The following is a 20,862-nucleotide window of genomic DNA, read 5'->3' as shown; positions in this document are numbered from 1 at the left end:
TGGACCTTCAATGTGCTTCTTAAAAAGGTGCCCAAATCTGCTTAAGGGACTTGGAGCATTTAAACACTGTGCAAGGATTTAAGCCCTGCCGAAACACAAGTCTAATGGGCAGCTGGGAGAAGAGAGGAGGCGACAGAAGGGCAGCTCCATTAACATTTTATGACAAAATAAATCTCCTTGCATAAAGGTGTTTCTGAACTGAGCATGGGATTAAACCTCTTCAACAGATAGGAAGAGAAATCGTGGTAGAAAGGGTTGAAGGAATGAACTAACAGAGCAATCTAACCCTGACCTGAAATCAGGCCGGATTAGGTTTGATGAGGCCCTAAGCTACTGAAGGTAATGGGGCCCTTTATATGTCCAGCTGTCTTTTGTCAACAAATTGTCACTGTTTCTTTGTGTTGAATATATGCTATATGGTAATTTATGGACCTAATAGGTATCTAAAGCCATTTGTACATAACAAAGTATGTATTTTATCATAAAATAGGCACCCTATATATAGAAATGAGCAAACCAGTGATATTTTAGGGAGCAGGCTAGCAGGTGGGGCCCATGACTTACATCACAGGAGCCTACGCAACACAAAACACTGTTGCTGTATGCAGGTTTTATTTTATTTGTTTTTTATCTTATATTTTGGAAATGTACATCCAGGCTTTTTTCCCCTCTAATTTTTTTGGGGTCCCCCCAAGAGAGTGGGGGCCCTAAGCTATAGCTTGTTTAGCTTATATGTAAATCCGGCACTGCCTGAAATGCTGGAGGGGGGTTGGATGTGGTAAAAGTCTCTCTCTGCCCATCCCTGCCTGGCTCTGATGATGGGAGTCTTCTACTGACTGGGGGGAGACCTGCCAGCAAGGAGCACCCCAGTCTGCCTGCCCAATTGTGGTTGGGCAGAAGCTACCACTAGCAACCATTGGTAGCCATCAGAACCTCCAGAATGGAGCATTTTGGGGGCTGCAGCCCCAGAGTAGGACAGGCTCCAGACTACACTAGCACCTTCAGCTCTTGGCTGAAATCGAGCAGAGTCCCCACAAAAGGCAATTTTCCAGGGAAGCTTTGGCAACCTGTAGGCACCTCCCCCTTGCCTGGCAATTCCGGTGTGGTTAAAAGGGTTTCGCTCGGAGCGAGGGCAGGAAAGGTTGCCAGGAATTGGCTTTGTGATGTCAGCACATGGCCGGATCTGGTTGGCTACATGATAGCGCTGGCCAGATCTGATTGGCTACATGATAGTCCTGCGACATCCTCACGGTGGCTAAGTCTCAATCACATCACTAGGAAAAAGGAGCCCCAGTTTAGGCAACGACTAAGAAGGAATGATATGTTGAAACAGCTGCCAATCAGCCGGCGAACAACAGCCGAGGAGATGAGCGTGGGGGAGTTGGGAGGACATTTTGCATGCATATACAAAGCTCCACGGTCAAAATGTGTCCATTTGATGCAACCCTGTGAAATTCAAGTCTGTGCCGCAAAATTACGGTATATATATTATAATAAAACCATCTCTGAAGGAAATAAAATCATTATAACACTAAAGGGCTCAGTGCCATGTTACATTAAATTCAAAGTGTTCAATGTCATCAGCGTTAAGAGTAAGGATAATACAATTTTTTGGATAAGCAATATTTTATTTAAATGATAAGCAATTTTCATTGGATTTCTTTTAATGCATAGAGGGTGCATTAAAGGACTAGGGGAGGAAGGGTAATTTAACCCTTCCCTCCCTAGTCACAGCCCCATGAAAATCACCCACCCTGCACAGCAATTACACTTAGACAAAAAGCCTCCATTTATGCCAAACTTTCAACTTTAGAAATTCACATTTTCCATATCTCTCTCCTTTTTTTTATAGCAGTCTCATGGAGAACAGGCAATTAAAAAAAAAATCATTTACCAAGTACAAAACCTAAGGATTGTGATGTCTAGTTGATCAGCATGATTTTTCCTCCTACATACTTTGGAATTGCAAAGCCTATTCTGTTTTAACAAATCTGGTCTTCTTCTTTTTTTTCTAAATGGGAACAGAAAATCTCGCACACATTCTCAGTTTTTTTCCAACCCAACATACTCTGCATAAAAATTCCAGACTTGATTGTATTATGCAAAAAAATTTCCTCATTATATTCCTTGTTTTTAAAAACCTGCTCCTTTCCCCCCCAAGGAGGAGAGAGTAATTGAGGAGAAGAAAGCAGAGTCCAAAAAATGCAAACAATTTCAGGAAAGAGTCGCTGTCCAATCAGAGGCCTTGTTTTCCCTCATCTTGGCTTGAAACTGTGTCAGGGGAAGGAGGCGAGGGGGAGAGGTCCCTGGGCAGTGCGGCTTTTAATTCTCACCGGGGTGAATTTTAATTAAGAAGCTCAATTGATGTGCAAAGCAAAAGACAAGCTGTTAGGCTTAACGAAGAACACTCCCTAGGCGCCTCAATAAACCACATCCATGTGCTACTGTCGAAGCCACAATAGAGAAGACAAACACTTGCAGAAGACAGAAGTTTTGGCAAGTCAGAGAAAGATTCAGGGCAGGGGAATCACACAAAAAACGGCCGCTCCCTTTAACTATCAAGATGTGCATATACACAGTTAATTATTATTTCTTTACCTATATGCCGCTTAGATGCCAAAGTGGCTTTACACATATACGCACAGTGCTTTTTTTTCTTTAAAAAACAAAAAGTTTAGGGGGTACTCTCATTTTCCTACTCATATAGAAATACTGCCCCTCACTGAGGCCAAACTTAGATTCACAAAATGTTTAGGGGTATGCGCACAAAGACACACATTCTCTGTGTGTTCCTGCACATTTACCATACATTTAAAGCACATTGCCCTGTCCCAAAGAATTCTGAGAACTGTAGCTCAAGCTTCACCAAACTACAGTTCCCAGCACCCTTAACAAATTCTACAGTTCCCAGAATCCTTTGGTGGCCGTGCTTTAAATGTATGGTGTGCAGATGGTTTTTGAAACAATAAAGCCACATGTCTTTATTGTGTTTTTCAACTAGCAAACAAACAAAATGATGAAATAACACCCTGTAAGAAAGTAGCTGCTGCTTTGGGGGGGAGTTGACTCTCCGCTTTCAACATTTTTTCAAGTCCATTGCACGGAGGGGGTTGAGATGTCTTGTTGCCTAAGAACTGCTGTCATGGCACAAAGATGTTTGTGTTGCGCCAGAGGCTCAATACTGCCTCGATCACAAGCCTGGGGTGCATTGTCAGAAACAAGGGGGTTAGTCTAGGAGAGAGACGTGGGATGGGACAAAATTCTGGAGAATTCGTGTTTACCATCGTTTGCTGAAGAGCATCTATCTGCAATATTGCAAGGGATCTTGGGACCCATTGCTATTGTTCTCCAACTGCCGACTTCAGTGTGGATCCCATAAGATCCCATCTGGGGCACATAATTCCCTTGTTTGTTTGTTTGCTTGCTTGCTTGCTTGCTTGCTTGTTTAATTTAAAATCATAATACAGTGGTACCTCAGGTTAAGAACCTAATTCGCTCTGGAGGTCTGTTCTTAACCTGAGGTACCACTTTAGCTAATGGGGCCTCCCGCTGCCGCCGTGCCACCACTGCACGATTTATGTTCTCATCCTGAAGCAAAGTTCTTAACCCGAGGTACTATTTCTGGGTTAGCGGAGTCTGTAACCTGAAGCGTCTGTAACCCGAGGTACCACTGTAGTGTCTTCTCACCTCCACACACACACACAAATTTTCCCCCATCTCTTTTCAATTTTATTCTGTCTATTTAGGCAGGAGAGCTTCTCCCCCCTTCCACCCCAGCCACCTTTAGTGCTTTAAAAATCAAATATTGGAAGTTTAACTTCTCATCACAATGCTCCCCACTTCATTCTCCCCAAACATCTTTGTGTGGCACCAAGTTAGAAGTTAAGCCCTGCTGTCTTCCCTCCCACGTTAAGAGTGCATTGCACTGCAGTGACACAGACCTCTGCTCAGAAACAAGTCTCATTGAGTTCCATGGGTCTCCCTCCTTAGTTAGCAGGTACAAACGATAGCCTAAGTCTGTGGTCCTAAATCCAAAACTGAACAGGAGTTAAGTCCTACTGAAATCTGCATACACATGCCTAAGTAAATGTACATAGAATTGGGCTGGAAAACTGCCGTGGTTGCTGGTTAGACCATAAGATTTGGCACCTGTTATGGTTAAAAGCCACCAGGACACATAAATGTTGATGGTAAAAGCATATAAATAATACTGTTGGCAACAAATAAAATAATAATAATAATAATAATAATAATAATAATAATAATAATAATACTGTTGGCTTTTTATGTTATGTAAAGCATAGCCAAATATTTGCCAAGAAATCTTTCCTATCTTGGTAAGAGATCCATGTTAGTTGATCTTAAGAGGACATGATCCATTTTATTAGCATGAATGATGCAGAGATAGAGTCAGCAGAAACAATATTAAAATCCACCAGGCAGAGATTTTAGTTTCATAAGATAAAACTCAAATCCACACCCAAATGCATATTATTTCTGGTTCCTATCTTTCTTTCACCACCATCATCCCAATAGTGTATCCAAATAAATGTGCCTAGGGTTACAATATTACATACATCTACTTGGAAGTAAGTCCCCTCAAGTTCAATGGAGCTTACTCTCAGGTAAGTGGGTGCCTGAGAGTAGCAACTATTCCCTGCCACCTCCCCTGTTTGCTCTGCTAATATTGCCCTTCCCTGTAGGGCCACTGCAAGGATTACTAGGTCTGTAATTACTCTTAACACTAAGCAATATTATGTACACGCATTATGATTTTATTTACAGCCTGATTACCATCTGAATTTCTGTATGACAAACTATACAGATGAGGATCATACCAACACTACTTAATAATACCCAGTAATAACATTTAAGAAATCTTCCACTGGATCACATTTCACAGCATATCCTTGCCAATTAACAGAACCACTCCACTAGAGTAACATAGCTAGAGCTCATCCTTTCTCATAATCTTGGTTTCCTAGAACATAAATTCATAACAGGAGCTTGGACATTTTAATCCTTTGGGATTTCTATCTTTATGAGTTCATCTTGGTCACCTTAGACTCCGCATTCTTCCGGGGTGTGTTACTTTCCTTTATTTTTTTACAAAGCAAGAGCTCTCTGTCAGAGCAACACGGTAAGGCAGAAATGCAAGTGGTGTAGCTTCAGCCCATCACTGCAGCTTCTGGCTCAGAGAAGCTTCGCCTGTTGAATTGGCCAAATAAATAAGTCCCTGTGGTTGCTTAAAATATCTTGGCAGACCAAGAGGGGGACTGGACAGGATATTTGATCCAAGACAGGTGTGAGAATCTTCTAAAATGAGGAAGGGGAAGCATTCCCCACCCCACCCCCAGGAAACAGTACGGGATCTGATCCTATGCATCCTTACCGGACTTTATGAAAGGGGCGGTCTCTGTCGCTTTTGCAGTAATCAAACTTGGAATGAATTCACCTGATCCACATTCCTCTCTAAAAGGATTTACAGAAACCTGAGGCAGCAACTATCAGTTGCGTCAGACGCCTTCTAAAGACACAGGTTTCTGTTTCTCCTGGGCCATAAAATTGAATCCCATTTTTATTTTTCGAAATCCCCCAAATTCTGATTTCATATGACTTTATACTACAGTTTTTTATGTTGTATCGGTTATTTTCTTAAAAAAAACAACACCACAATAATAGTGTTCAATTTTTAATGCTGTACAGCACTTAATGCTTCTTTTTAAAATATTAGTATTAAAACGTGTGTGTGTGTGTGTGTGTGCATTAAATAAATAAATAAATAAATAAATAAATAAATAAATGACTGACTCAAGCACTGCCCTGACTTGGAAAAAACAACAACAATGGCAACTGGGGGCGATGGGATTCAGGTAACTTACAGAAAGTAGGAAGAAGCAGACCTGCCTTTCAAGTCTAAGGCTGCAAATTTATGCACACTTACTCAGCAGCAACTTCCACTGAACTCAATGGGGCTTGTTCCTGAGTATTCATGTACAGGCTTGCATTATAAAGCTGCAAAATACTATGCATGCTTGTCTGGGCTGATTTCTGACTAAAGGCAGAGCCACACTGCACAACTACCATTACTTGGGAGTAAGGCCCATTGACTTCCAAAGAAATAAGCTTAAAATGGAAAAGCTGCAATCCTAGCAGAATTCCAAGGTAGGGATTATTTAGAAAGGATCAGAGCCCCCCCAGACTTGAAGCATGGGAAGTCCCCCCCCCAAAAAAAATTATAATTTGGCAGAATATTTGGACGATATGATTTGTATTTGTATAATTTGGAATATTTAATGTGATTGGATTGGATTGTTAAAATGGAAAATTTAATAAAAAAATTATTTAATAATTAAAAAAAAAGAATTATTTAGAAAGGGTCTGAAAATTAAACTGCCAATAATATCATCATGCCCTTGTACAAATCTAAGGTTTGACCCCATTTGGTAGGCCACAGACGGTTCTAGCTGCCTCATCTCAGGAAGGATATTGCAGAGCTGAAAAGGTTTCAGAAAAACACAACCAAAATTATCTAGGGGATAGAGAAAACTCCACTATGAGGAGCAGCAACAAAACTGCTAGCACAAGTGCAAAGCTAAGCATTAGATGACAAAGGGGTTCCTTCCAATTCTACAGCTGGAATTGGGCAGGGTATAAACAATAAGATTCTTGTTGTTATTATTAATACAATTCTAAGATTCCAGGTTTTTTGCTTTCTTTTTTAGTTTTTTGGAGGGAACCCTAGAGCAAAGGGGCACATGATGGAAGCGTGTAACATTTTGTGCATGGAATTGGGGAAGTAGATAATAAGGAGCAGTTTTTCCTCCTCTTGTAAGATTAGAACCCAAGGCCACCCCAGTCAGCAAAGGGGAATAAATTTAACAGCACGTGGTTTAAAGCACAAAATCCGCTCCTGTAAGATGGTGCAGCGATGTTCACCAGCTTAGATGGCTTTCAAAAGGAGAGGATCAGACAAATTAATGGAAGTTAAGTCTTTCCATGGCTACTAGACATGATGGCTATGTTCTATGTCTGCTATCAGAGGCAGTATGCTGGGGACGAGAGAGGGCAGTGGTGCAGGTTGTTCTGTTTGTGTGGGCATCCCATAAGCACATGGTTGGCCAGCTCTGAGACCAGGAAGCTAGATTAGAAGGGAGTTTCGGCCTGAGCTTGTTTCATAGAATCATAGAGTTGGAAGGGACCCTGAGGGTCATCTAGTCCTATCCCCTGCAATACAGGAATCTTAACTAAAGCATCCACGACAGACGGCCACCCAAGCTCTGCTTGAAAACCTCCAAGGAAGGTTTTCCTCGAGAGCAAGCTGCTCTGGACTTCTTGCACCGGATAGGGATCGCGACGAAAGGCTTACAACCCTATCCACACTTAAAGGTAAAGGTAAAGGGACCCCTGACCATTAGGTCCAGTCGCGGACGACTCTGGGGTTGCGGTGCTCATCTTGCTTTATTGGCCGAGGGAGCCGGCGTTTGTCCACAGACAGCTTCCGGGTCATGTTGCCAGCAGGACTATGCCACTTCTGGTGAACCAGAGCAGCGCATGGAAACGCCATTTACCTTCCCGCCAGAGCGGTACCTATTTATCTACTTGCACTATTACGTGCTTTGAACTGCTATGTTGACAGGAGCAGGGACCGAGCAATGGGAGCTCACCCTGCTGCGGGGATTCGAACCGCCAACCTTCTGATCGGCAAGCCCTAGGCTCTGTGGTTTAGACCACAGCGCCACCCACGTCCACACTTAAAAGGTAAAGGGACCCCTGACCATAAGGTCCAGTTGCGGACAACACTGGGGTTGAGGCGCTCCTCTCGCTTTACTGGCCAAGGGAGCCCGCGTACAGCTTCCGGATCGTGTAGCCAGCATGACTAAGCTGCTTCTGGCGAACCAGAGCAGCGCATGGAAATGCCATTTACCTATTTATCTACTTGCAGTGATGTGCTTTCGAACTGCTAGGTTGGCAAGAGCTTGGACTGAGCAACGGGAGCTCACTCCCTTGCGGGCATTCGAACCGCCGACCTTCTGATCGGCAAGCCCAAGAGGCTCAGTGGTTTAGACCACAGCACCACTGCCTCCACACTTACACAGGAGTCAATACCGCGGTCAGATTTACTCCTGAGTAAAGGATGCAGTGATTTCTCGGGACTGTCAAGCCCGGGAGACCTTCGTTCCCGGTAAACAAGCGTCGGTTCTGGCTGTCAATCCCGGAGTCGCAACAGATCTCAAAGTAAACAAGCCGCAGTCACTTCGGGAGCGGGAGCTTCGCAGGTGAAGAAAGTTATTTGTTCCAGGGCCAATAATTCCATGGAGTGCAGGGTGTTCGGTTACCTGGGCCCACGTGGTCCTCCCCACCCCTCTTCTTCCCCTAAGGAAATTTATAAGAATTTTTTTTTAGGGCTGTACTTTGTTGATCTCAGTTAAAACACACGCACACAGTCTTACCAAGAAGATCCTCTGTTCAGTTTTGGTTGTTTTTTTTTTCTGTTGATACCAACACAACCGGTTAATGTTATCAAATAAACGCGATCGGCCTTGCTTGGTTAAACCAAAATACCTGGATTCAAATGGATTAATAATAATATCAACACAATTTGCGGAGGTGGGGACTCCGAATTTCACTAATTTAACTGCAGGCTGCAGTTTAACTGGCGAATATTGGGCACGAGCCTTTATTAAATATAATTCGCTTCTCTCTCTCTTTTTTTTGCCAGCTTATTCTGCAAGGAGCAAAGTCCTTTGAACTCAATGGGGCTTACTTCTGAGTAGACTGCTCCTGTCCGCTCCATTTCTACCGGAAATGGTCTCCAGAAGGAAACGACAAAGCGATCTACTCCGAAATCGCAGGGCTTGTCTACTGAGAAGGAAGCCCCGTTTGTTTTCTATGGGATTTACTCCCGAGTAAGAGCGCGCGGAGCGCGCAAACTGCGCTCTCACTCCCGTTGGACTCAATGGGAGTTATTTGCGCGTAAACGCGCGTAGGAGCGCGCTTCTTATCTGCTTGAAATCGAGCAGTGCAAAACAGCGGGGGAGTTCTCCTGCGCAAACCCCGCCAAAGTGAAAAGTAAGCTCTCTTTCCCCTCCTTAAAAAAAAATACACACAATTCTTGTGGTTTTATAAACCGGTTGAAGACGCCGCTTGTCTTTGATAGACGAGGAGAGACCTAAATAATGACCGCCTACACGGAATCCACGAAGTACGAGATGTCAGCTAGTCAGAAAGATTAAAGTGCCGAGCCCTTAAGGAATAATTTAAGTTGAAAAGAAAAATCAAGGCGCCTGACCCTGTGTCTACGTTAAAAAAAAAGTTTAATAAATATAAACACGAAGAAAAAGAAAATGGAACACCGCCCCTCCAGTCAGTCTAAGAAAAGCCTTAATATTTCTCCATCAATTAGAGCACGCGTAAATCTGGATTGAGATCAAGGCTGCAATGCTATATTTAAGCACACCATTTACCTGGGAGTAAGTCCCATGGAGTCAAATGGGGCTTGCTTCAGAGTATATGGGGTTTGAGGAGTTGCCATCGAAATCAGTTGGAACTAAGCCGTGACTTGAGCGATTTAAATTGTTAAGACTGTAATTCAAGGGAACCAGTTCGGTCTGGATCCAACCGATAATTTTATTTTAGTTTATCGATTGCCAGATTTTGCTTGGATGGCTGTGTTCTGTTATGCTGAAGGATCTGGTGGGTGGGGGACGTGGATTGGCTGCGTGTGTAAGGAGTAGATGCACGAGGATCGAGGCCCTCAGAAACTTAAACGTGAACATATAATATATATAATTTCTAATATATAATTATTATATTTTATTGTTATTGTTGTTATTATTATTGTGCTATATAATGGAAATTTTACCTAAAATCCTGACGTTTGCCACAACGTTTATGATCAGAAGTGTCTCTGATCGCGAATGGTAAAAGCCTGTTATGGACTCCTTTGAGTAGAAAAATCACAAGCGATCGACGTAAACACCGACCTTCCACGCACACAACTGATTTTAAGAGACCGTCAAGGTGACGTCTCGGGGCAGAAATCCGCCAGTGGTTCTCCTGCAAATCAACCTCGCGCTCTCGCGCAGGAGAACTTCCCGCCGAGCCTACAACGCAGGTGCCTCCCACCCCAGGCGAAGTTGACCGTTTCCCTGCTGTCTCTAACACTGGGGTTGCTAAAAATGGGGCGGGGGGAAGAGAATCACACCCGACTAGCCGCTTCTTAAACTCTTGGTTCTCTAAAGCAAGAAATCTCGTCTGCCGGTATTGAAACCCAAATGCCGAAGTCTTGATTTTAAAGACTTTAGAGACCGCCTTTCACTGCACAAAAAACAAGGCGGTTTACAAAATAAAACCAATACCGTAATAAAACCAGATACCTGAAGTTTAGCAGAGCCAGGGCGATGAATTATTCCCTGAGAGAACATGTAAGGGTTTTTTTTGGGGGGGGGGGGTTGTTTGTTTCGCTACTTGGGACTAACACACCTGCAACCACATGTGGCCGTAGTGTTAATAAATTGTTATTATTGTATATTATTATTAATATACAACATCTCTAAGGACAGATGACTGAGTGGAACCATTGGCTCATCTAACTCAGTATTAAATATAATGGCTGGTAGGGTGATTTCAGCATGGACATTCTCTCGGTCCTGCGTAGAGATTTTTATTATTATTATTATTATTATTATTATTATTATTATTATTATTATTATTATTATTATTATTATTATTTATTAAGCATTTATTCTAAGAGATTGCCATACACTTGGATTCTGTCTAGCCGTCTTGAAATTGAAGGGGGCTTCCGATGCGTTTGGAAGAAAGATCTCGGGGCCTTATTCATTCATTTTCTAATTTAAAAAAGGGAGAGGGGCGACGAGAAAGTCTGGAAACGAAAGCGCCCTTCAAGAAACTTAACACATCCAGAGCGGTCACTCGGATGATTCATAGAAATAACGATCCGTCGAAAGCGCAAACCTGCAGCAACGATTTGACTGCATGAAATCATCTTCATTTCACCATGTCAGGTTTTGAATCGAGATTTTAATTAGCCAGGTTTGAGGACGCTCAGGAATTGGAGCGCGGATTAAATGGAACCCTTGAAACTAACCACATAAGAACACTTTTCTCCTTAAGGAAGAGCTTGCTTTGCCAGCCGGGAGGAACCACAAGACGAGCCCAAGAAACCGAGCAGAAACGAAGCAGCGAAATTAACCTGATATTTAACACCGCCTAAACTGCAGGCCTTCAGGGGGAGGGAATGCGCAGCGGGTGGAAACGGCGGGGGTTTCGGGTTCACGCCAAAACGCGCGCGCGCAAAGCCAGATCGCTGGTTTTAAAAACTACAGGTGAGCGATTTCTTCTTTCTTAAAAGCGCTCTTTAAGCTCGGATCGCCGCTGGTCCACTAAAATGATCTACAGGGCGATCCCGACCGCGCTTCCTCGGAAGGAAACCCCTGTGCACGCGCAACGAGGGTTTTGTTTTTAAGCCTTCTGCTCCTCACGGCTCCTTTCCGAAGGAAAAATAAAACAGAGAGGTTATTAAATGGTTTAAATAAATTACTTGGGACGCACAGGCCGAAATTATTCCATGCGGTGTCTCTATTCTCCGCGGATGTTTCTGGGGTTGCTGGGATGAAGCCAAGCGGACTCCTGGCCTCGCCTTTTACTTATTCCAGGAACCGGTGTGTTTTCTGCCAAGCTCTTCCGCAGTAGGCGTAGGATCATGCTTTTATAATAATAATAATTTTAAAAACCCGATTCAATTCGGGTTGTCTTGCCTTTCCACGCCCCAAAACTCATTGCACTGACGGATTCGATTTTAATGCTGATTTTAAACGCCCTCACCTGCTGAAGCTTAAACATAAAAACATCAAAAGGGCCGCTATGTTGCCTATTTTCTTCTTCAAAGCCAGAAAACCAGGACTTGCCAGGGTTCCGCGCTAACGTTGTGTGGGGGTTTTTGGTGGTGGTGTTTTTTTACATTTCCGACACACCGCAATTTATGGCACTACTTTCAATTAATTTTATTATTATATAATTGAAAGTCTTAATACCACATTTATTATTGTATTTGTTTTGAAAGGGATTTTGCAGCCGCCTCTTCCCCCATCCCACAAGCCTGTAATAAAAAAATCAGCCTCCCTTGGGGGGGAAAAATCATTGGCGTCAACGTTTATTGGTTTTAAGGGCTCTTGGTGAGTGGCGTTTTAACGCATTTGTTTGTAGGCCGCCTTGCGAAGCTGCGGGCTGAAAGGCGAATCATTAAAATAACAACGACAACGGAATTATCTTCTAGGATTGCTTTTTGAAGCCAGGCTTCCTCGTCTTCCCCGGCTCATACTACATTCTACTCGGAAGCAAGTCCTACTGCATTTAATCCAACTAAATGCACACAGAATTGCAGCTTTAAAACAACGCGATCCTATGTGCAGGTCACTTGGATTCTCCCAAGCGTTGCGCTACTGGTCTGCAGCCCTATTCCTGCGCAATCCGCTGAACTCAATGGATTTACTTCCGAGTAGACGCGCATAGGGTTGCAAAGTTCCTCTTCTATAAACGCGCACCCGTTTAAACCGAAGCGATTTGTGTTTTGTGGAAAATTGCGCGCTCTGACGCAATGCTTCCAAACCATTTTTAAATATTGTTTTTATTAATAATTTCCTTGGGTTACAAAAGTGAGTACATTGTCTCTGTTTTCAGATCATAAAGTCCTCTCTACAGATCAGTTGTATTCGATGTGAGATATTAATAATTCGCAGTATCCCAACAGAACTGATTTGACAGCCTTAACGCGGCTGCGCAACACACTTTACCTAGGAGTAACCCTGTTAAAGTCCATGGGGTTTACTCCTGAGAAGAACAAGAAGGTCCGACCTGCTATCAGATTTGCAGGGCAAGGCAGATTGTATACGTGCGCGCCCATTGTAATCCGCCTTGCTCCGCAAACCTGATTACACTCGGTGTAAAAACGATTCTAATAAATCGATCACGTTGTTTCGCTAGGCTGACGCGGCCACCCTAATCCCATTTACCTAGGAGTAAACGGCACGACAAAGGAACCTCTCTTCTTCCAATTTGAGAACTAATTTCCCTCTTGCCTAACGAAGAGCTCTGTATCATTCGAAAGCCGCCACAGCCGCCTGCTTCCACCCAAAAGCAACTTGTGCCATCAAAAGCCAGGACCGTTTGACACCTCTTAGCTGACCGCTGTTCGTCAAGATATCTGTTCCTGGGATCTCAGCGGGGCTTTCTCACCAGGAAGCACGTTTAGGATCGCGCGCAAACAGGGCGCAACCAGGCGGCCTAAGTCTTACTGATCTCAATGGGAGTGGGGAAGCGCGCGACCTACCCAACACAGGGCTTTGGGGCCAAGTCCCACTGGTCTCAAGAGGCGCTTACTTCCGAGTAAACGGGCCCAGCAGCCAGCTGGGAAGCGCCGACGGATAAGGCGACCCTTTCTGTCTTGAGGAAGCGTTCTGGGTAACTCTGGGGTGGCTGCAACAAAAAGAAAACCGAGGCCACGTGTTTTGTGTGTTTGCGCGTGGGGTGGGACGGAATCCTACGAACGGTCTTTCTCCGCTAACCGCGCCAGCTAGGAGGATCCCTCTTAATTTTGGGATCTTGGATTGCATGATTAAGCGATATGGCAGCGGGTTGCCCCCGTGGCAAGTAGTAATCATCGCCTCCTCAAATTGTAGCGCCGCGGCGCGTTCCAAAGCTCATTAATTAAGCCGTCGGTGCGTGCGATCTACGCCGGCCTAATAAATCGAAATTGCTCTTCAGCCAAGCAGAGAGGGCAGCGCTTGCAAATGGATTTCCGTGGTGCTGCAATTCTGCCTCAAATTACCATAAAGACATCTTCTATCTCCCTTGCTGATCTTGACAGGTGCCAATTAAAAAGAGTGTTTGGGGGGGTGAGGGCTGGGGATTCAAATATATAAACAAGACACGATGCGAGGAAACGAATTATTGGCTATAATTCAGGGCTTCTTTTGAAGAAGCGGCGCGGGGGGTGTTCAGAGCTGCCTGGACTCCTCGTTTCAAGAGGGCAGCCTACTGTTCTTCGGGGATGATGGAGAAGCACTCTGTGCATGCTCAGGCGCACTGTTATTGCCTGGGCAGTCAAGGGGGTAGTAACTCGATTCCTCCACATCTCCAGCTATTAAGATGAGAAGCATTGCTTTGTCTGTAAATTTAATAACATACATATTCCTCGAATATAAACAATGCATATTCCTTGCTTGGGCAGTGGAAAACGCAGACCGAGAGAGCCAAGCGCGGAAGCCCAGCCGTTTCACAGCCGTGTTTTTTACCACTCAGGTCCTAGAACTGTATTGAAAATGGCAATATATTACAAACATTCTGCTAGGGCGACTGGAGATGTAAGAATTAGTGCAATCGAAAAATCCCGGGTTCACACACACACTTAATAATAAAGAACTGAGTCAAGTCTAACTTGGATTTCCCCCAAGTTTAGCGTTATGGACCCAGTTTCACAAAAAACGTTGAGCAGAAACTCCCATGGAAGGAGGCTAGTTTTATGGGTTAATTTCAGTCCAGACTATCTAGCTGAAAATGGCTCAGCATATCCTGTTTCTAAAGCATTCTTTTTTCAAAATAAAAATAAATCAGTCCTGTGTAGCTGCTTCAAGAATATTCTTATGCATCTTTTTAAATCTTATGCATAAGACATCATTTTACCACTGCACTCTTAAGCACTCTTAAGCCGCTCCAATTCATTAACATAGGAAGTGGGGGAGGAGGACTGGCTTGGAATGTCCTCTGTCTAAATCACATTTAAATAAAAAATTAAAAGTATAAAAGTTAGCATTTCCATTTCAGATTTAGAACAAAAAATCTAAACAACAGACAGTGTTTTCAGTTACAGCGTTCATATGTTTCCCATTTATGAACCACCAGATGACTTTTAAATGGCTTTTTAGAAAAAGGAAAAAGAAAGATCAATTGCTTCTTTTAAATCCAATAATAATTTTGCAAAATGCAGCAGGCCCTAAAACAAACAAAACATCTCCAAATCATCCTTTGCAGTTCAGTGTCTCAGGAATGAATCCATCTAACATTCTTTTTTATTAGGTTTGGGAGCTCAGTTTAAAGCCAAGTTGGTTGGGGACGGCATGCAACAGAGAAGCCCCTTTGCAATGCAAAACATGCCAGAGAAATATTAATATATTTGCATGCCCTCTTTGGAAGAAACCAAGTCAAGCAGTTTCCTATTAAAGGATTCTGCAGAGTTTGCCTCGTTGTCTGAGAAAGCATCTGGGTTTTGTCAAAATTATTTAAAAAGCTACCCAGAACGGATAGGGACTCATTCCAATGATATCCCTTGATAGTATGTCAGAAGGAGGGGGGAGGAATGAGAAAGAAAATTGCCCATCAAATGTGTCAAGAAGGAGCTGTGAGTGGAAGAGATATAGGTAAAGGGACCCCTGACCATTAGGTCCAGGCGTGACCGACTCTGGGGTTGCGGCACTCATCTCGCTTTATTGGCCGAGGGAGCCAGCATACAGTCATGACTAAGCCGCTTCTGGCAAACCAGAGCAGCGCACGGAAACGCCATTTACCTTCCCGCTGGAGTGGTACCTATTTATCTACTTGTACTGGTGTGCTTTCGAACTGCTAGGTTGGCAGGAGCAGGGACCAAACAACTGGAGCTCACCCCATCGGGGGATTCGAACCGCTGACCTTCTGATCGGCAAGTCTGTGGTTTAACCCACAGCGCCACCCACGTCCCTGGAAGAGATATACCCCCCCCAAAAAAAAATTACAAAAGTTTTCCTAAAGTACTGGGGATGGAACATATCTCTCCCTGTATGGTGGGGCCACAGACTGTACCCCATTTCTGACAAAGCAAGTGTGTGTGTGTAGCATCCTGTCTTGGAGTTGAGGAAGTGCCTTGGATCAAAAGGCACTCTGCCCATGTGCAAAGGGCAGACCAAACTGAAAGCAGCCAGGGCTCAGCCCCAGAACATCAGTCTAAGGGCTGCCATGAGGCTTGCTGGGTGGCTCAACCTCCCTCATCCTCCTGTGGCAAGTTATTTACACAGCACCATCCAGGTACATGGCACTTTTACAGAGCAATACAATCAAGAGGCAACAAGGCCTTGCCTGCAGGCGCTTTCGTTCTGAACAGAGCAGGAAACAGGAGAGGACTGAACAGAAGAGGGTTAACAAAGGGTGATTGTGAACAACTGCAGTTAGGAGAGCTCCAGCTTCAGGACGAGGACTAAAGGGGTTGCCAAAAGCCTGCACACCACACATCTAAACCCCTCCTATCCTCTTTTGCCTATGTACCTTTTCTGTGGCACTTGTGACCCTTCTAACCATTTCCCAGACAGGGAGACTGAGGCAGAAAGACCAGGGTTTACCCACACCAAGCTATGGGTTAAAGGAGAGGTGCAACAGTATCTTGGGCCTGGAAGGACACTGGGGGTAGGGGAATCACTCTCCAAAATTTCCCTCCCCCACCTCCAACAGTCCTGAGACATGGATATTCCTGTCCAAATACTCTTAAGTGTATAAGAATAATAGAATTGTAGAGTTGGAAGGGACCCAACTGGGTCGTCTCATCAAACCTCCTGCAATTAAAGGTAAAGGTAAAGGGATCCCTGACCATTAGGTCCAGTCGTGACCGACTCTGGGGTCGCTGCGCTCATCTCACTTTATTGGCCGAGGAAGCCGGCGTACAGCTTCCGGGTCATGTGGCCAGCATGACTAAGCCGCTTCTGGAGAACCAGAGCAGCGCACGGAAACACCGTTTACCTTCCCGCCAGAGCGGTACCTATTCATGTACTTGCACTTTGACGTGCTTTCGAACTGCTAGGTTGGCAGGAGCAGGGATCGAGCAACGGGAGCTCACCCCGTCACGGGGATTCCAACCGCCGACCTTCTGATCGGCAAGTCCTAGGCTTTGTGGTTTAACCCACAGCACCACCCACGCTTCAAATACATTTGAAGACAACCGTAGTGATTTTAAAAACCAAGAAATAACAACCAAGAAACCAAATACTATCCTATTTATAAAGGGTGTCAGGAGCAGAGGAACTTATCTCCAGTGACTCCAAGACCCCAGTTATGTTCAGCTAACTGCAACGTTTGTTGCCCCAAGAGGAACGCTCGTTGTCCATAGAGATTTATTCATGTCAGCCTACTCCTGGTGATGTTTTTGGTGCCTGTCAGGTGGGTTGCCCCGCGGGGCAAATGCTCTAGGAGCCCCTCCCATGAGCCTCTCTGCAGCTGGTGGCCAGAGGGAGAGGTTTATTCCAAGTAAAGTGTCTGTATGCAGTTTTGGTGGACGGCAAAGAGACCTGCAAACTGCAAAGGATGTGCAAGGAGCTGTACAGCACAGTCCTTGCACAATCCCTGCACCCAGTGGGCTTCGGATTTGCATTTTGGTCTGCACCTAAGAACACAACTGAATTTGTGAAGCTGCCAACTGCTTCTCTACGGCTGTAGGCCGGTGGGTTCCATCTAACCAAGTCCATTGAAATTAGTGGCTCTCAGTTACCTATGCCCAACAGATCTACTCTGAGTACGGCTGGCATTGGGTGGAAACCAGGTGGTTTTCCTAGAGGGTATACAAAAGGTGGGGTCCTCTGCAACACCCCAATCAGTGGGTGTTTTCCACAAGTGATCGATGCTAGTTCGAGATCCCCATACTTGCGAATGTTGACTAATACAGGGCAGAAATCAAGAGTGAGAGAGATCAGGTGTTAAGCCATTGGGACATTGGACTCAGTGCAGGCGTGACATTGCATGAATCCTAAATCCGATTTAAAGTTCACCTCAAGTTCTCACTAGGTACCCCTCCCCATCCTCGCTGATGATACCGGGGCACGGGGGTGCCAACTTGAATAAACTATTTGGGGGGGGGAGCAGGTAAATCCCGCCCCACATAATCGATCACAAGACAGAGCACGCACAGTATTTGAATGGCAATGCCCATTAAGGGGAGGGCGGACCTTCAAATACTTTATTGGGGGGGATCGAAGGGACCTCGGCCCCTAGCAGTTGGCTCCTATGCCGGGGCAACATTTTATTTATATGCGTGTATGTATTAAATGCGTGTTAAATGGGGGTTTGATGGAAAGGGGAAACGAATTGACCAACACTGCCAAATTTGGCATTAGAAGCCACCGGAGGCATAGCATCTTTCCCCCCAAGTTCTGCCCCCCAGTTAAAATATCAGCTCCCCCAACTCATCGCTCTCCCTCGCTTCGAAGTCACGTCAAGGCATCCACATTCGCGACCCCTTTGCTACGTGTCCTTTTCAGGCTTTTTGTGCTTGCCCGCGGAAATCGGGGGCCTTGCAACCCCTAGCCGCGACCTGCGCTTATGCCAAGGCTCCTTACACTAGGCAAGCAAGCCCCCTTCCAGCAGTTTACTCGTCACTGCGCCGCAACCCAGCCCTTGATCCGGATCGCCGACAAACCGGATCGGCGACCGTGTGAACGGCCTAGCCGGCTACTCCGGATCAAGTCAGAGAAAGACTCCGCGCCGGGGGTGCTTTCGCTGCCCCAGAGGGATGCTTCTCTCCCCTTTCCCACCCTTTCAAGACCCCCTCCCGTCTCTAAATCAGCCAGCCTCGCCTTACCCGTCTCCTCCAGCCTCGTCCCGTGTCCCAGGGCGCTGGAGGTCTGCTGGTAAGGCGAGTACGAGGCGCCGTGGTGGTGATGGTGGTGGTGGTAGAAAGCGTGGTGGGGGCTGCTGCCGGCTGCCCCGGGGTAGGGGGCGTAAGCCAGGGGTCTGCCGTACGAGGCTGCGCCGGGGGGGAAGGTGCCGCCCCCACCACCGTCGTGCGGCGGCGGCTGCAGCGCTTGCAGAGAGTAAGGGGGCGCCAAGCCGGGTTGCTGCTGCTGCTGCTGTTGCTGGTGATGGAGAGGCGGAGAGGGAGGTGGGGGGCCGAGCCCGAAGTCCAGGAAGGACGCCTTGGACGGGTCCGGAGGGCCCAGCAAGCTCTCGGCCAGAGAGTTCATCGTCATCATCCAAAGCTCGGCGGGACTGGCGGCAGCCGGACGGAGCGGGCAGCGCCCAGGCGCAGCCGCATCCAGAGGAAGCCCCCCAGGAGCTGGGGCTGAGCGGGGTGGGGTGGAGGGGACTACCGGGTTCCCGCAGAGGATCGGCGGCTTCTGGGGGCGGCAGCGGCGGCGTGGGGCCCGGAGAACCTCATGCCTGGGGCAGCGACTCCTTCCTCCTTGCCCAGATCAAGCCAAGACCACCGCCACTGCTAGTATTATTATTATTATTATGACTGTTATCGGTACTGATATTGATAACGCCGCCGCCGATCGCTCACGTCCAAGCAGCGAGCTCCACTCCTCGCCTCTTCCCAAAACAATAAAGTCCCCCGCACCAGCGCCCTCTCGCCCAGCCAGCTTCCCGCGAAAGAGAAGGCGAGGGCGAAGAGCTGCCTAAGGGGGCGGGGTAGCTCCCTTTCCGCCCTCGCGCCTCCATTCCGCCGCCTTTCATCTCCCCGCCGAGCCCCGCCCACCGCCTCTCCCGGTTGGCTCGGGAGGCTCAGTGACGTCACGGAGCCCCCTAGGGACACCCCTCATTAAGCGCCGGCTTGAAAGGCAGCTGTTGTTGGGATCAAGCCCCGCCTACCTCCTGCCTTCTCTCTCTCCCCCACCCCCAGCACCCGCGACACACACGCACGCACAAGGGAGCCTAAGTTAGGGATGCAGCAGCGACAGGTTGGGGCTTGCCCTATTTTCCTCGCCCATCTTGGAAAGAGAGGAAAGGGAAGTCCAGGGCTGAAATGTTTGTCAACCCTGCGAGTGGGCGGGGCTGGCTGGCAGGGGAGGAGGGAGGGAGGGAGGCAGCCAGCAGGGGAGCTGGCTTGGGGAGTATCTGAAATTTCAGAGAAAAAACGACACAGTAAATAATTAGGTCCGGCGGGGGAGGATGGGGGCCGGGGCTGAGATGGCGAAAAACGACGTGTGGACAGGTTTGGACAAGTCCCCTTCGCCCTTCCAAGTCCCTCTGGGGAAATGAAGAGGAATCCAGATAGAAAAGTTTGTCAACACACTTAGGAAGGTGTGGGGAGAGAGAATTCCCTGAAGATTTAATAGTTAAAAGAGCTGTAGAAAGCATAATACAATTGAAAGATGCGTTGCCCTATTGATGGGTATGGTTTCTCTATCCTTTTAATATAGTATGTTGAGTCAAATATGGAACTGCTTGAAAGGTTTCCTTTAAAAAAAACCCAACTATCTCATTGTTTTCTGTTTGCGACTAGGACCAAGGCAGGCTTCCTCAAACTCTGCCCTCCAGATGTTTTTGGCCTACAACTCCCATGATCCCTAGCTAGCAGGACCAATGGTCAGGGATGATGGGAATTGTAGTCTCAAAACATCTGGAGGGCCAAGGTTGAGGAAGCCTGGGCTAAGTGGTATCTGGTTTTCAACAGCGTGCCATGTCACCACCTAAACATCACTGTTTGTTTACTGATATTTCATGGTGTCTGAAATAAGGATGGAGGCATTGGCTGGCTTCACGGTTTCCCTCCACATTGTAATTTTTGCATTAGCACCCATCCATCCACTCACCCTGATTCACGATATATTGCAAGGTCAAAAATTATGAAACTGATATCACAAAATGGACTTTGCTGGGAGGGAAGGAACCCTGCCGGGGCTGCCAATTGGTGCAGCCACGCCATCCGCCTGCTGGCGTTGCCAATTGGTGCAGCCGCCCACCCTCCGGAGGGGGGTGCCGGGGCTTGCAGATGCTTTGCTGCTCCCCTCTTCCTCCGCCACTGCTGCCAGCCATATAGTTGGTGGGGCACAGCTGGCAGGTGTGCAGGGAAGGGGGAAGCCACCGGCAAAGCCGCACAGCTCC

At 46.4% G+C, this 20,862-nt stretch overlaps 1 protein-coding gene across 1 annotated transcript in view; it reads right to left on the bottom strand.

Annotated features, from left to right (window-relative positions):
* Positions 1 to 19,428, bottom strand: part of DLX4 (distal-less homeobox 4) — a 33,482-nt gene extending 14,054 nt beyond the window's left edge. Inside the window, exon 1 of the mRNA XM_083470245.1 lies at positions 18,617 to 19,428. Within this exon, the coding sequence (XP_083326371.1) occupies positions 18,617 to 19,007 (391 nt within the window). The 5' untranslated portion in view covers positions 19,008 to 19,428. The remainder of the gene's footprint in view (positions 1 to 18,616) is intronic.
* Between the last annotated feature and the right edge of the window lie 1,434 nt (positions 19,429 to 20,862).

This window comes from Podarcis liolepis (genome assembly GCF_965112155.1).
Source record: "Podarcis liolepis genome assembly, chromosome: 13".
Classification (NCBI taxonomy): domain Eukaryota; kingdom Metazoa; phylum Chordata; class Lepidosauria; order Squamata; family Lacertidae; genus Podarcis; species Podarcis liolepis.
The sequence above is the reverse complement of the archived record's forward strand: the minus strand, read 5'-3'. Positions and strand labels throughout refer to the sequence as shown.